At 43.4% G+C, this 16,445-nt stretch overlaps 1 protein-coding gene across 1 annotated transcript in view; it reads left to right on the plus strand.

Moving 5' to 3' along the window:
- Positions 1-16,054, plus strand: part of itgav (integrin, alpha V) — a 153,215-nt gene extending 137,161 nt beyond the window's left edge. Inside the window, exons 27-30 of the mRNA XM_070875830.1 lie at positions 5,052-5,165; positions 5,409-5,510; positions 5,609-5,731; positions 14,785-16,054. Of these exons, the coding sequence (XP_070731931.1) occupies positions 5,052-5,165; positions 5,409-5,510; positions 5,609-5,731; positions 14,785-14,886 (441 nt within the window). The 3' untranslated portion in view covers positions 14,887-16,054. The remainder of the gene's footprint in view (positions 1-5,051; positions 5,166-5,408; positions 5,511-5,608; positions 5,732-14,784) is intronic.
- Positions 16,055-16,445: the final 391 nt, after the last annotated feature.

Below are 16,445 nucleotides of genomic sequence, written 5' to 3' on the forward strand. Positions count from 1 at the left end.
TTGAGCCCAGACGATGATGACCAGCTGGCAGGCAAACCATGGAGGCATTACATGATGTTGGGGAGGGTATCAAACAAGAAATTAGGGGTGCATGCAATAGGGTGCAGCAGTTATAATGGGTGACTTTAATATGGACATAGATTGGGCTAACCAAACTGGAAGCAATACGGTGGAGGAGGATTTGCTGGAGTGCATAAGGGATGGTTTTCTAGACCAATATGTCGAGGAACCAACTAGGGGAGAGGCCATCTTAGACTGGGTGTTGTGTAATGAGAGAGGATTAATTAGCAATCTCGTTGTGCGAGGCCCCTTGGGGAAGAGTGACCATAATACGGCGGAATTCTGCATTAGGATGGAGAATGAAACAGTTAATTCAGAGACCATGGTCCAGAACTTAAAGAAGAGTAACTTTGAAGGTATGAGGCGTGAATTGGCGAGGATTGATTGGCGAATGATACTTGAGGGGTTGACTGTGGATGGGCAATGGCAGACATTTAGAGACCGCATGGATGAACTACAACAATTGTACATTCCTGTCTGGCATAAAAATAAAAAAGGGAAGGTGGGTCAAGCGTGGCTATCAAGGGAAATCAGGGATAGTATTAAAGCCAAGGAAGTGGCATACAAATTGGCCAGAAATAGCAGTGAACCCGGAGACTGGGAGAAATTTAGAACTCAGCAGAGGAGGACAAAGGGTTTGATTAGGGCAGGAAAATGGGAGTACGAGAAGAAGCTTGCAGGGAACATTAAGACGGATTGCAAAAGTTTCTATAGATATGTAAAGAGTAAAAGGTTAGTAAAGACAAACGTAGGTCCCCTGCAGTCAGAATCAGGGGAAGTCATAACGGGGAACAAAGAAATGGCGGACCAATTGAACAAGTACTTTGGTTCGGTATTCACTAAGGAGGACACGAACAACATTCCGGATATAAGAAGGGTCAGAGGGTCTAGTAAGGAGGAAGAACTGAGAGAAATCCTTATTAGTCGGGAAATTGTGTTGGGGAAATCGATGGGATTGAAGGCCGATAAATCTCCAGGGGCTGATGGACTGCATCCCAGAGTACTTAAGGAGGTGGCCTTGGAAATAGCGGATGCATTGACAGTCATTTTCCAACATTCCATTGACTCTGGATCAGTTCCTATTGAGTGGAGGGTAGCCAATGTAACCCCACTTTTTAAAAAAGGAGGGAGAGAGAAAACAGGGAATTATAGACCGGTCAGCCTGACATCGGTAGTGGGTAAGATGATGGAATCAATTATTAAGGATGTCATAGCAGCGCATTTGGAAAGAGGTGACATGATAAGTCCAAGTCAGCATGGATTTGTGAAAGGGAAATCATGCTTGACAAATCTTCTGGAATTTTTTGAGGATGTTTCCAGTAAAGTGGACAAGGGAGAACCATTTGATGTGGTATATTTGGACTTTCAGAAGGCTTTCGACAAGGTTCCACACAAGAGATTAATGTGCAAAGTTAAAGCACATGGGATTGGGTGTAGTGTGCTGATGTGGATTGAGAAATGGTTGTCAGACAGGAAGCAAAGAGTAGGAATAAATGGGTACTTTTCAGAATGGCAGGCGGTGAGTAGTGGGGTACCGCAAGGTTCTGTGCTGGGGCCCCAGCTGTTTACACTGTATATTAATGATTTAGACGAGGGGATTAAATGTAGTATCTCCAAATTTGCGGATGACACTAAGTTAGGTGGCAGTGTGAGCTGTGAGGAGGATGCTATGAGGCTGCAGAGCAACTTGGATAGGTTAGGTGAGTGGGCAAATGCATGGCAGATGAAGTATAATGTAGATAAATGTGTGGTTGTCCACTTTGGTGGTAAAAACAGAGAGACAGACTATTATCTGAATGGTGACAGATTAGGAAAAGGGGAGGTGCAACGAGACCTGGGTGTCATGGTACATCAGTCATTAAAGGTTGGCATGCAGGTACAGCAGCCGGTTAAGAAAACAAATGGCATGTTGGCCTTCATAGCGAGGGAATTTGAGTACAGGGGCAGGGAGGTGTTGCTACAGTTGTACAGGGCCTTGGTGAGGCCACACCTGGAGTATTGTGTACAGTTTTGGTCTCCTAACCTGAGGAAGGACATTCTTGTTTTTGAGGGAGTGCAGCGAAGGTTCACCAGACTGATTCCCGGGATGGCGGGACTGACCTATCAAGAAAGACTAAATCAACTGAGCTTGTATTCACTGGAGTTCAGAAGAATGAGAGGGGACCTTAGAAACGTTTAAAATTCTGATGGGTTTAGACAGGTTAGATGCAGGAAGAATGTTCCCAATGTTGGGGAAGTCCAGAACCAGGGGTCACAGTCTAAGGATAAGGGGTAAGCCATTTAGGACCGAGATGAGGAGAAACTTCTTCACCCAGAGAGTGGTGAACCTGTGGAATTCTCTACCACAGAAAGTTGTTGAGGCCAATTCACTAAATATATTCAAAAAGGAGTTAGATGTAGTCCTTACTACTAGGGGGATCAAGAGGTATGGCAAGAAAGCAGGAATGGGGTACTGAAGTTACATGTTCAGCCATGAACTCATTGAATGGCGGTACAGGCTAGAAGGGCCGAATGGCCTACTCCTGCACCTATTTTCTATGTTTCTATGTTTACAGCAAAGTCTGAGCCTGCCCTTATTCCGTATTCACTGAATAACGATCATGAATGGAAACTGTGGCAACTCTTTCTCTTGTCCCTTTCAGGTCTGGGAACATTGCCCCACAGCTGACTGGTTGAAACTAATAAACTAGCACCGTAATTTACATAGGGCATTTTGCCACTGAGCTACCTGGGAATCACTCAAGCAGTTGCTGAACATCACAATTTTGACATTAGCTTCTTTTCTTCAAGGTTTAATTCACTTCTTGTCATCTTTTACTTTCCATATATACTGCCATGTGGAACTGTCAGTTGAAATCCTTATTTTGTTCAAGCTCCTGCTATTTTGAGGAACATCCCTGAGTATCAATAGACTGCTTATTGACACGGAATACATAATTTTTTGTGATATGTTCATGGTTAATCAGAAAAGAAATAGCTTTGTAGTGTCATTAAAGTAGATCACTTTTAGTGCAACACCATTTGTGTTGCTGCTTGGCAACAAGCAAACAAGTATTATAACAGTGAGGGAATTGGATAAGGTTACTGCACAAGATAAAAGTTCACTGGGTTGGGGGCAATATATTAGCATGGATAGAGGATTGGCTAACTAACAGAAAACAGAGAGTCGGGATAAATGGTTCGTTCTCTGGTTGGCAATCAGTAACTAGTGGGATACCGCAGTGATCAGTGCTGGGACCCCAACTACTTAAAATGTATATTAACGACTTGGAAGAAGGGACCGAGTGTAACGTAGCCAAGTTTGCTGACGATACAAAGATGGAAGGAAAAGCAATGTGTGAGGAGGACACAAAAAATCTGCAAAAGGATATAGACGGGATAAGTAAGTGGGAAAAAATTTGGCAGATGGAGTATAGTGTTGGAAAGTGTGAGGTCATGCATTTTGGCAGAAAAAAATCAAAGAGCAAGTTATTATTTAAATTGAGAAAGATTTCAAAGTGCTATAGTACAGCAGGACCTGGGGGTACTTGTGCATGAAACACAAAAGGATAGTACGCGGGTACAATGGAATCTTGGCCTTTATTGCAATGGGGATGGAGTATAAAAGCAGGGAAGTCTTGCTGCAGCTAAACAGGGTATTGGTGAGGCCACACCTGGAATACTGCATGCAGTTTTGGTTTCCATATTCATGAAAGGATATACTTGCTTTGGTGGCGATTCAGAGAAAGTTCACTTGGTTGATTCCGGAGATGTAGGTGTTGACTTATGAGGAAAGGTTGAGTAGGTTGGGCCTCTACTCATTGGAATTCAGAAGAATGAGAGGTGATCTTATCGGAACGTATAAGATTGAGGAGGCTTGACAAGGTGGGTGCAGAGAGGATGTTTCCACTGATGGGGGAGACTAGAACTAGAGGGCATGATCTTAGAATAAGGGGCCGCCCATTTAAAACTGAGATGAGGAGAAATTTCTTCTGAGGGTTGTAAATCTGTGGAATTCGCTGCCTCAGAGAGCTGTGGAAGCTGGGATATTGAATAAATTTAAGACAGAAATAGACAGTTTCTTAAACGATAAGGGGATAAGGGGTTATGGGGAGTGGGCAGGGAATTGGAGCTGAGTCCATGATCAGATCAGCCATGATCTTATTGAATGGCGGAGCAGGCTCAAGGGGCCATATGGCCTACTTCTGTTCCTATTTCTTATGTTCTTATGTAAGATTTTTTAAATTTTAAAGTGTCAGAAATTGATTGCCATTACAGAAGCCTTCAACATTTAAAACAGCTCTTGTTTGATAAATGGCCATTTACAGATGATTCATTTTCCAATTATATGTAGTAGTCTTGGAGCTCTATATATATATATTATATCGAATATAAGAGGATGGGGGTGTGAGGAGGAATAGCAGACGTGAATAAAAGTTTGGTCGAAAAAATGTGTTGTGAGGAGGTTTTTAAAGATACAGAAAGAAATGGAGAGGTAGATGGATTTTGAAGGAAATTCCAGAGATTATGATCAAGGGTTGATGCACAAAAATACTTTCCTCCATTTTGAGGCTGTGTTTTCAGAGGTGTCTCCAAGCATTTGTATTATACAAGAAGGAATCAAGATAAAATGGTACAATGAATATCATTGTATTTTTATTAAATATTGGTTTGCTTCATTTTTTAATCCTGTAAAGAGATGATAAACGTGCTTTATTAGTTTACTAATTTAGAAATCCCTTACTGTATAGTGCAGATATATATATGTATATATATTGAATCTGCAATTTTTGTTAGAACTATTATATGGTATTTCCCTTTTAATGAAAGATATATTGAATAAGAAGCTAAAATTAATTCTCCAATCCATAAATTTCAACATATAATTGGGAAAATAAATATATTTCAAGTGTCCAAAGCAACTCGCAGTGTGTATATTTTGTAGAACAAATTTAAGGGAACATATTGTCATTGGTTTTAAATCTAATGATGTGTCTTGTTAATTCCTATAGGGATGTGGCACAGCAGAATGTATGAAAATAAACTGTCAGATTGGCAAGCTGGAAAGAGGCCAGGGTGTAGTTCTACACATTAGATCACGAATGTGGGCTCAAACATTCATGAAGGTGAGTGACAGAAAGTTTTTGAAATATACTTTTTAGATTTTTACAGGCTGCATAAATCTTACTCCGTTTGGTGTCTCCTATTATTATTTTGTACAGTTTTATTTTTTCCTAGTGTTATATGAAGGAACCAGTGACTTGAATAGGATCTTGTAGAAAATGTCAATATATGTACATCTCTATGCAACGATATATCTATATCTCATCAAAATACATGCCCTTTTCATTTCTTTTTAATGTAACTAGAAAGAGAATCAGTCCTACTCCTTGATGGCTTCAGCATCATACAGCGTCATAGAAATGCCATATAAAAACTTCTCTGCAGAACTTCCTAATGGATCTATTGTGGTAAGTACTTCTTTTAAATCCATTAATATTTTTGAAAATAAAATTCCCTTTTTTAAAAAACAATGTTTTAACCAGCATAATTTTTTTTTAATTTGAAGGTTACCACCTTAGTGACTTGGGACATGCCACCACATTCTCAACCGGTGCCAGTTTGGGTTATTATATTGGCACTTCTGGCTGGTCTACTACTTCTAGCTCTCTTGGTATTTGTCATGTACAAAGTAAGTACTACACTTTGTCAAACTTCTTGTAGTTTTGATCAATCTCTGTTGAAAATTGCAGAAATACCATTGGATAATAGACGCTTGATTACATTGCCTTTCTGTCATGTGAGAAGTATTCTAATAAGGAAATGCCATACAAAAGTGTTTTTTTAATGTGGTTTCTCTTGTTAAAAGATCCGTAATTCAGCATCTATAAATACAAATGTAAATCCGAAGTAAGAGCAAATTTCAGCTAAAAGCGGAGGTTGGAAACAACACACAAAGCTTTATGGAGGAGATTTTCTTTTTTCATGTCTATAACTGAGAGAACTGTAATAGAGGAAGAACCAAGTTTATGGGTGTATATTTTAATATCCTCCTAGTACAGCTATTCATCACAACAAAGCTACATCTACTGGTTTCTTTGACTTCAGATTAATATGTTAATGTATTAATTAATAAAGCTTTGAGATTCTAAGGAAATTAAATTTGGCTCCATAGACCATGAAAACTTGCCCTATGAACTCTACCCAACCCATTGAATCTCTTGAGGAGACTAAGAAACTTTTAGAACTAAAATTATAAGCAGCCAGAAAATGTTGACATCAGCATTACAAAAACATGAGTGGCAAGTAGAAGGGTAACAAATGAAATTGCTCAACATATCTTTTCAAAGTTCTTTGGTTTGCTATGTTGGTTTATTTAGTAACCTAAGGATATAATGCCAAATATAAATTTGTAATCTCTGGAATACTATTTCCTCTCGCAATCAGGGGCTTAAGTTTTAGTATTTCTTTGTTAGGTACTAGCTGTTATGAATCAAAGTTTTTTTCCCCAACACTTTTGTGTTTAGGTTTGTCTTGTGGTAGACCTTACAGATCAATGTTGTATGTGGATGATACAAATCTCCGTTCATCTGCAGAGTTCAAATCTCCTGCCAGAACTAAAGGATATGACAGAATTCTCAAGTGCTCAATCACTCCAAGGATGTCTGGTCAGAGCTGTCATTGAAGATAAAAGATACAAGCTGATATTAACTTGCACTTACGATAGCGCCTTTAGTGTTTTGAGTGAGCCTCAGACCTTCGGCCTCTGATACGCGCTCAAAGCACGTCTCCTATTTCTAATCCGAAAATGGGCCGAACTGGATTTTGATCCCCACGTATCTTGACTAATTTCCACATCAATTAAACTAGCTTATTTGCCATGGGTAACTTGGCTCCTATCTGCAAGGATACCGGCAGTGAACCTGCACCATATGGACAGCAATATAATTGGTAGGCAAGATTACCAGTGCATTCAACATTTCTTTGCCTCTGGCTCTATCCAGTCGAGTATAAGGATCATCTGCACTTTCAGCCAGAGTGCTACCCACTCACCAGTAAATCTGCAACTGGTTGCTAATGACACTTTTGTAGCATTCATTTTTGGGCCTGGTAAATCATACCATAGGGTTATCATCATCATAGGCAGTCCCTCGAAATCGAGGAAGACTTGCTTCCACTCTAAAAGTGAGTGCTCAGGTGGCTGTACAGTCCAATGCGGGAATTACAATCTCTGTCACAGGTGGGACAGACAATCGTTGAAGGAAGGGGTGGGTGGAACTGGTTTGCTGCATGCTCCTTCCGCTGCCTGCGCTTGATTTCTACACACTCTCAGCAATGAAACTCAAGGTGCTCAGTGCCCTCCCGGATGCTCTTCCTCCACTTTGGGTCGTCTTGGGCCAGGGATTCCCAGGTGCCAGCGGGGATGTTGCATTTTATCAAGGAGGCTTTGAGGGTGTCCTTGAAATATTTCCTCTGCCCACTTGGGGCTCGTTTGCCGTGTAGGAGTTCTGAGTAGAGCGCTTGCTTAGGGAGTCTCATGTCGGGCATGCGAAGGATGTGGCCCGCCCAACGGAGCTCGTCGAGTGTGGTCAGTGCTTCGATGCTGGAGATGTTGGCCTGTGCGAGAATACTGACGTTGGTGTATCTATCCTCCCAGTGGATTTGCAGGATCTTGCGGAGGCTGGTGGTACTTCTCTAGTGCCTTGAGATGTCTACTATATATAGTCCATGTCTCTGAGCCATAAAGGAGGACGGGTATCACTACTGCCCTGTAGACCATAAACTTGGTGCCAGATTTGAGGTCCTCGTCTTCAAAGACTCTTCCTCAGGCGACCGAAGGCTGCGCTGGCACAGTGGAGATGATGTTGAACCTCATCATTGATGTCTGGCCTTGCTGCTGGTAGGCTCCCGAGGTATGGAAAATGGTCCACTTTGTCCAAGGCCGCGCCGTGGATTTTGATGCCGGGGGGCGGCGGGAGGAGGGAGAAAGAGTGCTGTGTGGCGCAGTCAGGTTGGTCGAGGACCTTTTGTTTTACGGATGTTTAGTGTAAGGCCCATGGTTTCATACGCCTTGGTGAAGGTGTTGACAATGGCTTGGAGTTCTGCCTCCGAGTGTGTGCAGACACAAGCGTCATCCGCGTACTGTAGTTCAATGACAGAGGATGGAACGACCTTGGATCTAGCCTGGAGGCGGCGAAGGTTGAACAAGTTCCCATTTGTTCTATAATTTAGTTCCATTCCAACGGGGAGCTTGCTGAGAATGAGATGGAGCATTGCAGCAAGGAAGATCGAGAAGAGCATTGAAGCATTGACGCAGCCCTGCTTGACCCCAGTCTGAATGTGGATTGGGTCTGTGGTGGATCCATTGGTCAGGATTATGGCTTGCATGTCATCGTGGAGCAGGCGGAGGATGGTGACAAACTTTTGGGGGCAAAATGGAGGACGACACTCCTTAGTCCCTCAGGGTTGACAATCTCAAAGGCCTTTGTGAGGTCAAAGAAGACCATGTACAAAGATTGGTGCTGTTCCCTGCATTTCTCTTGTAGGTGTCATGCGGTGAAGATCATGTCCGTTGTACCCCTTAGTGGACGGAATCCGCATTGCGACTCTGGGAGAAGTTCTTCAGCCACAGGGAGAAGACAATTGAGGAGGATACTTGCGATGACTTTGAGTCTTTGAGTGGCCGACAGTAGGGAGATTCCTCTGTAGTTGCCGCAGTCGGACTTATCCGCTTTTCTGAAGATGGGCACAATTATGGCATCTCTGAGATCTCCTGGCATGCTCACCTTCTTCCAGATAAGAGAGATGAGGTCATGCATTCATGCCAATAGTGCTTCTCCGCCCTACTTTTGTGCCTCAGTGGGGTTTCCATCTGCTCCTGATGTCTTGTGGTTCTTGAGCTGACGGATGGCCTTTTCTACCTCGTGTATAGCTGGGGTTTTGCTGAAATGGTGGCGGGTAGCATGTTGTGTGATGGAGTCGAGGACATATGTGTCGAAGGCAAAGTCTTGGTTAAGAAGATCTTTGAAGTGCTCCTTTCAACGGGCCCTGATTGTCTCGGTGTCCTTAATGAGTGCCTATCCGTTCTTGGCCAGCAGTGGGGTGGGGCCTTGGGTGCTTGGGCTGTCGGTGGTCTTGACTGCGCTGAAGAATCCTCGTACATTGTGGTTGTCGGCCAGCTGCTGGATCTCCTGTGCTTTTTCAACCCACCATCTATTCTTTAGGTCATGGGTTTTTTGTTGGACCTCTGCCTTCAGCTGCCTGTAGAGCTGCTTTGCTGCTCCTGAATTGGGTTGCTGCTTTAAGTTCAGAAAATGCCTTGCGCTTGCAGCTTATTAGCTCCTGGATCTCCTGGTTATTCTCGTCAAACCAATCTTGGTGTTTCCTGATTGAGTGACCGAGTATCTCATCGCAGACGTTGGGTATGGAGACATTGAGGGAAGACCAGGCGCTGTGGGCACTCTGCGTCTCGGGATCATCGAGGGTTAGCAGTGAGGTGCTGGCTGAATAGGGCTTTCTTAACCGGGTCTATAAGTGCCCCATCATTGATTATCCTGCAGCATCGTTTCTGTTGCCATCGCTGTTTTGTGGCTATATTGATAATGACAAAGCGGATTAGGTGGCGGACCGCCCAGCAGTCGTCGGCTCCTGTCATGGTGCGGGTGATGCGCACATCCTTGTACTTGTCCCTCTGACGGAACAAGGTGTTGGTGATGACAAGGTCATGTTCTCGGCATTTTGTCAGGAGCAGGGTACCACTGGAGTTGGTTTTCCCTACCCCCTCTCTGCCGATCACGCCTCCCCAGAGATCTGTGTTCTTACTGCATCTGGCATTGAAGTCACCAAGGAGGATCAGTTTGTCGTCCGTAGGGGCTCAGGACAGGGATTGTTCAAGGCTGGAGTAGAATTCCTCTTTGGTCTCATCTGTTGCATTGAGTGTTGATGACTGTGGTGTACTGGTTCCGGGCTAGGGTGAGACGGAGAGTCATGAGACGCTCGCTTATCCCACAGGGGGAGTCTCTGAGGCGGCCGACCAGCTCGTTCTTGATGGCGAAACCAACTTCATGGAAGTGGCGTTCTTCTTCTGGTTTGCCTTTCCAGAAAAATGGTGTAACTACCACCTTGTTCTTTGAGCTGTCCTTCCCCTGCCCGCCAGGTCTCACTTACGGCGGTGATGTCGGCATCGAAGCGTCTGAGTTCCCGGGCAACGATAGCAGTGTAACGTTCCGGTCTGTCGCTGTTGGGGTTGTCCATGAGGGTCCTGATGTTCCAGGTCCCAAACTTCATTTTGAAGGGTGGAAGATGTCTGTGCATGAGTTCTTTTAACGTGGGGTGACAGTTGCACACCGATTACCACTCGGGCTTAGCAGAGCAAGGTCTTGGTCCAGTGACAAGAGGACCAAGACGATTGGAGACCAGGCTCTGCTGTATGGGCCTATCATATACAAACACACATACTCCTCCTGTCCTCCTTTTTCCTTCCCACCCTGGGTTTCATAGGGCGCAGTGGCAGCCTCATGAACTCGATGTTGGCCCGTGCTACGCCGCTCCTGGGCCACGACCCCGCTGCTGGGCATATCCTTGCACCACAAGAGGCCAACCAATCAGCAACCTGGGATGCCGTGACGTCCGATTTGTCACCCACTTTGCTTTTGTCTCACTCTCCGAGCTGCTCGTGCTGCACCCTGTGTGGGTAAGCTCCTCTTTATGTCCCGTTGCTCCGGTGGTATTTCCTCCTTTGTTGGGGTGTCAGCCACAGGGTAAACTTATCATAGAAACATAGAAACATAGAAAATAGGTGCAGGAGTAGGCCATTCAGCCCTTCTAGCCTGCACCGCCATTCAATGAGTTCATGGCTGAACATTCAACTTCAGTACCCCATTCCTGCTTTCTCGCCATACCCCTTGATCCCCCTAGTAGTAAGGACTACATCTAACTCCTTTTTGAATATATTTAGTGAATTGGCCTCAACAACTTTCTGTGGTAGAGAATTCCACAGGTTCACCACTCTGGGTGAAGAAGTTTCTCCTCATCTCGGTCCTAAATGGCTTACCCCTTATCCTTAGACTGTGACCCCTGGTTCTAGACTTCCCCAACATTGGGAACATTCTTCCTGCATCTAACCTGTCTAAACCCATCAGAATTTTAAACGTTTCTATGAGGTCCCCTCTCATTCTTCTGAACTCCAGCGAATACAAGCCCAGTTGATCCAGTCTTTCTTGACAGGTCAGTCCCGCCATCCCGGGAATTAGTGTGGTGAACCTTCGCTGTACTCCCTCAATAGCAAGAATGTCCTTCCTCAGGTTAGGAGACCAAAACTGTACACAATACTCCAGGTGTGGCCTCACCAAGGCCCTGTACAACTGTAGCAACACCTCCCTGCCCCTGTACTCAAATCCCCTCGCTATGAAGGCCAACATGCCATTTGCTTTCCTAACCGCCTGCTGTACCTGCATGCCAACCTTCAATGACTGATGTACCATGACACCCAGGTCTTGTTGCACCTCCTCTTTTCCTAATCTGTCACCATTCAGATAATAGTCTGTCTCTCTGTTTTTACCACCAAAGTGGATAACCTCACATTTATCCACATTATACTTCATCTGCCATGCATTTGACCACTCACCTAAGCTATCCAAGTCGCTCTGCAGCCTCATAGCATCCTCCTCGCAGCTCACATTGCCACCTAACTTAGTGTCATCTGCAAATTTGGAGGTACTACATTTAATCCTCTCGTCTAAATCATTAATGTACAGTGTAAACAGCTGGGGCCCCAGCACAGAACCTTGCGGTACCCCACTAGTCACCGCCTGCCATTCTGAAAAGTACCCATTTACTCCTACTCTTTGCTTCCTGTCTGACAACCAGTTCTCAATCCATGTCAGCACACTACCCCCAATCCCATGTGCTTTAACTTTGCACATTAATCTCTTGTGTGGGACCTTGTCGAAAGCCTTCTGAAAGTCCAAATATACCACATCAACTGGTTCTCCCTTGTCCACTCTACTGGAAACATCCTCAAAAAATTCCAGAAGATTTGTCAAGCATGATTTCCCTTTCACAAATCCATGCTGACTTGGACCTATCATGTCACCTCTTTCCAAATGCGCTGCTATGACATCCTTAATAATTGATTCCATCATCTTACCCACTACCGATGTCAGGCTGACCAGTCTATAATTCCCTGTTTTCTCTCTCTCTCCTTTTTTAAAAAGTGGGGTTACATTGGCTACCCTCCACTCGATAGGAACTGATCCAGAGTCAATGGAATGTTGGAAAATGACTGTCAATGCATCCGCTATTTCCAAGGCCACCTCCTTAAGTACTCTGGGATGCCAATCTCATCAATTTCCCCAACACAATTTCCCGACTAATAAGGATTTCCCTCAGTTCCTCCTCCTTACTAGACCCTCTGACCCCTCTTATATCCGGAAGGTTGTTAGTGTCCTCCTTAGTGAATACCGAACCAAAGTACTTGTTCAATTGGTCCGCCATTTCTTTGTTCCCCGTTATGACTTTCCCTGATTCTGACTGCAGGGGACCTACGTTTGTCTTTACTAACCTTTTTCTCTTTACATATCTATAGAAACTTTTGCAATCCGTCTTAATGTTCCCTGCAAGCTTCTTCTCGTACTCCATTTTCCCTGCCTTAATCAAACCCTTTGTCCTCCTCTGCTGAGTTCTAAATTTCTCCCAGTCCCCGGGTTCGCTGCTATTTCTGCCCAATTTGTATGCCACTTCCTTGGCTTTAATACTATCCCTGATTTCCCTTGATAGCCACGCTTGACCCACCTTCGCTTTTTTATTTTTACGCCAGACAGGAATGTACAATTGTTGTAGTTCATCCATGCGGTCTCTAAATGTCTGCCATTGCCCATCCACAGTCAACCCCTTAAGTATCATTCGCCAATCAATCCTAGCCAATTCACGCCTCATACCTTCAAAGTTACCCTTCTTTAAGTTCTGGACCATGGTCTCTGAATTAACTGTTTCATTCTCCATCCTGATGCAGAATTCCACCATATTATGGTCACTCTTCCGCAAGGTGCCTCGCACAACGAGATTGCTAATTAATCCTCTCTCATTACACAACACCCAGTCTAAGATGGCCTCCCCCCCTAGTTGGTTCCTCGACATATTGGTCCAGAAAACCATCCCTTATGCACTCCAGGAAATCCTCCTCCACCGTATTGCTTCCAGTTTGGTTAGCCCAATCTATGTGCATATTAAAGTCACCCATTATAACTGCTGCACCCTTATTGCATGCACCCCTAATTTCCTGTTTGATGCCCTCCCCAACATCACTACTACTGTTTGGAGGTCTGTACACAACTCCCACTAACGTTTTTTGCCCTTTGGTGTTCTGCAGTTCTACCCATATAGATTCCACATCATCCAAGCTAATGTCCTTCCTAACTATTGCATTAATCTCCTCTTTAACCAGCAATGCTACCCCACCTCCTTTTCCTTTTATTCTATCCTTCCTGAATGTTGAATACCCCTGGATGTTGAGTTCCCAGCCCTGATCATCCTTCATGACAACTTCCTTGTTCTCCAATCTTGCCGTTCGTGCACACAATGCTGAGATTGACTATCATCTCCTGTCACATGCTTTTTAGTTTCCCCACGATGCAATTTTAGCTCAATTCCTCCACCAGTGAGCTCCCAGCGCCAGTCCCAATATGGGCTGGAAGCTCACTTGCGTAAATCTGAATATACTATATTGGCTGACCACAGGAAATCCCATGAGTTAACATTTAGAATCCTGAATTGAGCTTGTTCGGACCCTTTTGCACAGACCCAATGCTAGTCAGGCAGATTGTACTGTTCACACAGATGCGCTAAATAGGGGCACTAGTGCCATGCTGAATCAGGTGCATCACTGCAGTCAGGATTGCCCAAACTCCTAGCTGTTGCCATAAGAAATAGCATGCTCTGAAAGAACGCCTAAACAGCATTTAAACATTGTAGTCCTGCTTGTAGATGATAACATTCTGATCACAATCCCCAAATTTGGTTAAATTCAAAATGCAACAAGATCTTGCATTTGTTGTGTTAGAGCATTATAATGCAGGGATGTTTAATGTATTGATCTGATATCATCTCTGGTCCTTGAATGGGAACATCTTGTGCATTCCCATTGAGATTAAAACAGTCTTGATTCTCACTAGTGACTTATTAGCTCACCAAAAACCTTTGACATTTCTAAATTGCAGTTTTAAACATTTTCATTCAAAGCTGTATGTTTGCTCAGAGGTGAGGGGGCTGAAAATCCTTGGTCCTTGCAGTGCTCTCCTTCTGCATTTTCAGCAGGATTGTGGCAGAAGTGCCAGAAAATAGGGCAGGACTTGGATATGTCATATACCAGCCCAACATGGTGAATTCTGCAGGGCTTTGTAAGGACCAGAACCTTGGCTGCCTACCCCTTCCAGTGATTTTGAAGGGGATGGGGACTTCCAACATTGACATTTCCACTTTCCTGGTCTCTCAGTCGTCAGAAGCAGGATCGGTAGCTGGTATGCCGAGTGAGAAGAAGCGTACTGAAGGGTGAATGTGGACCCCACTGTTGGGTCCAGAGTGGAATCGTGGCCTGAGCCCTATCCTCTCCCCACAGCCTAGCCACTTATGCCACAGTTTACACTCTACTCCACAAGATGAGTTCCCGAGATGTATCTCTAGTGGTGCAGTTGCCTACTGGCATCATTTAAATCAGGTAAACTACAATTTGTGAGTTTTGTTTTACAGTTCGGTTTTTTCAAACGTGTCCGACCGCCTCATGAAGATTCCATTGAACGGCAGCAACTCCAGCCACAGGAAGTGAATGGAGATGGGGCTGCAGAAACTTAAGCGCCACTTGAGTTTAAATAAACTGCCTGGAACTCAAATTACGCCAAACCCTGGACTTGAAGTGAACAACTTAACTAACATGGTATGAAATGAACTGCCAAGAATGCAGTCTGCACTAGCATCTTTATTTGTATTGACATGGTTGTAGGTACAATTATTGAGCAAGAGCAATATAAATTTAGCTTTGCTGGTTCCTACTGATGTGGTTCATGTATTTCATTGCACTAATTAGAACTTCAAAATCTGCATAAAGCTGCAGGTTCAAAATGGTGAACTTCATTGCCATTGTTGCTGTTACATTTATAGCAACCTGTGTTTTAAATTTTAACTTTGAAGTGCAATATCACGACAGGTTAGTAGATCCTCACTGAAAAACAAATCATTAAAAGTCATTTAAGGACAAGTCATCTTAAATGTATTCATTGTTGAATTAACAGATCTTTTCGTAGCATTACATGACTGCTGACAATATATTTGGGTGAAAGCAAAATGGTTTTACAATGAGAATGTATATTACAAAGTTTTGGAATGCGATTTGATTGCCCACATTGGGTGAATCGAGGGTAATACGTTCTGTAGTTTTGTCACATTTTATTTTGGTCAACAATGAAATTTGTGAGCATGTGTATGATGCACTATAGTGAACTATTTTGATACTTCTTACTGTGGACTCTTACCAGAAACGTTTTTTTTCTTGATTGCACTGTATAACCTGGTAAACACAGACTACTGTGTTATGACATTGAAAACCTAAATGTAATTCACTGCCCCAAAATAAGAGAGAACAGATCATAACACAATATCTAGTGCAATCTCTCTTATTTCCTATTTGTACAAACTGGCCTATTCGGAATCAGCAACCAAGTTATATTGCAGTTTTTAAAAAAAATAATTGCTTACATTTGTGAAATTTAAATACAGGTAATTGATTACTAATTATAATTATGCTACACTTAATAAAAGGAAAATGCACAAATGTTTTCAAAATTCTTTTAGGATCAATCTATCAGTCTGTCCCTGTAGGTTTAAAATAAAGACAGAAGGGAAATTAGTGTTTTTGCCCTGTTTAACTTTTTAAGATTAACATTTGTTCTTTAATATCTTGCATATGTACTGGGTGATAGTATTTCATGGCTTTTTAAAGGGAATAAATGGGGTATGAATTTCACGGAGTCTGTGTCATTTTTTGAAACTAAAACGTCAAAATCGTGAAAATATACTTTGCAAAACAACTTGATGTTAGGATCTTTTTTGGTCAAACTATGAATTTATAACACCTAAATTTTCAAAAGTCGGGTATCTTCGTGTGGTAAAACACAGTCTGATTTTGGTGATTAGATGGAACCACTGATTTCATAGAATGGTTACAGCATGGAAGAAGCCCATTCAACCCATCGAGCCTGTGCCGCCTTTTGTCTAGTCCCACTCCCCTGCCCTTTCACCGTAGCCCTGCAATTTTTTTCCTTCAGATACTTGTCCAACTCGCTTTTGAAAGATAAAATTGAGTCTGCCTCCACCACCCTTTCAGGCAGTGCAGTCTAGATCTTAACCATTCACTG

This window comes from Pristiophorus japonicus, chromosome 3 (assembly GCF_044704955.1).
Source record: "Pristiophorus japonicus isolate sPriJap1 chromosome 3, sPriJap1.hap1, whole genome shotgun sequence".
In the NCBI taxonomy this organism is placed as follows: Eukaryota; Metazoa; Chordata; class Chondrichthyes; family Pristiophoridae; genus Pristiophorus; species Pristiophorus japonicus.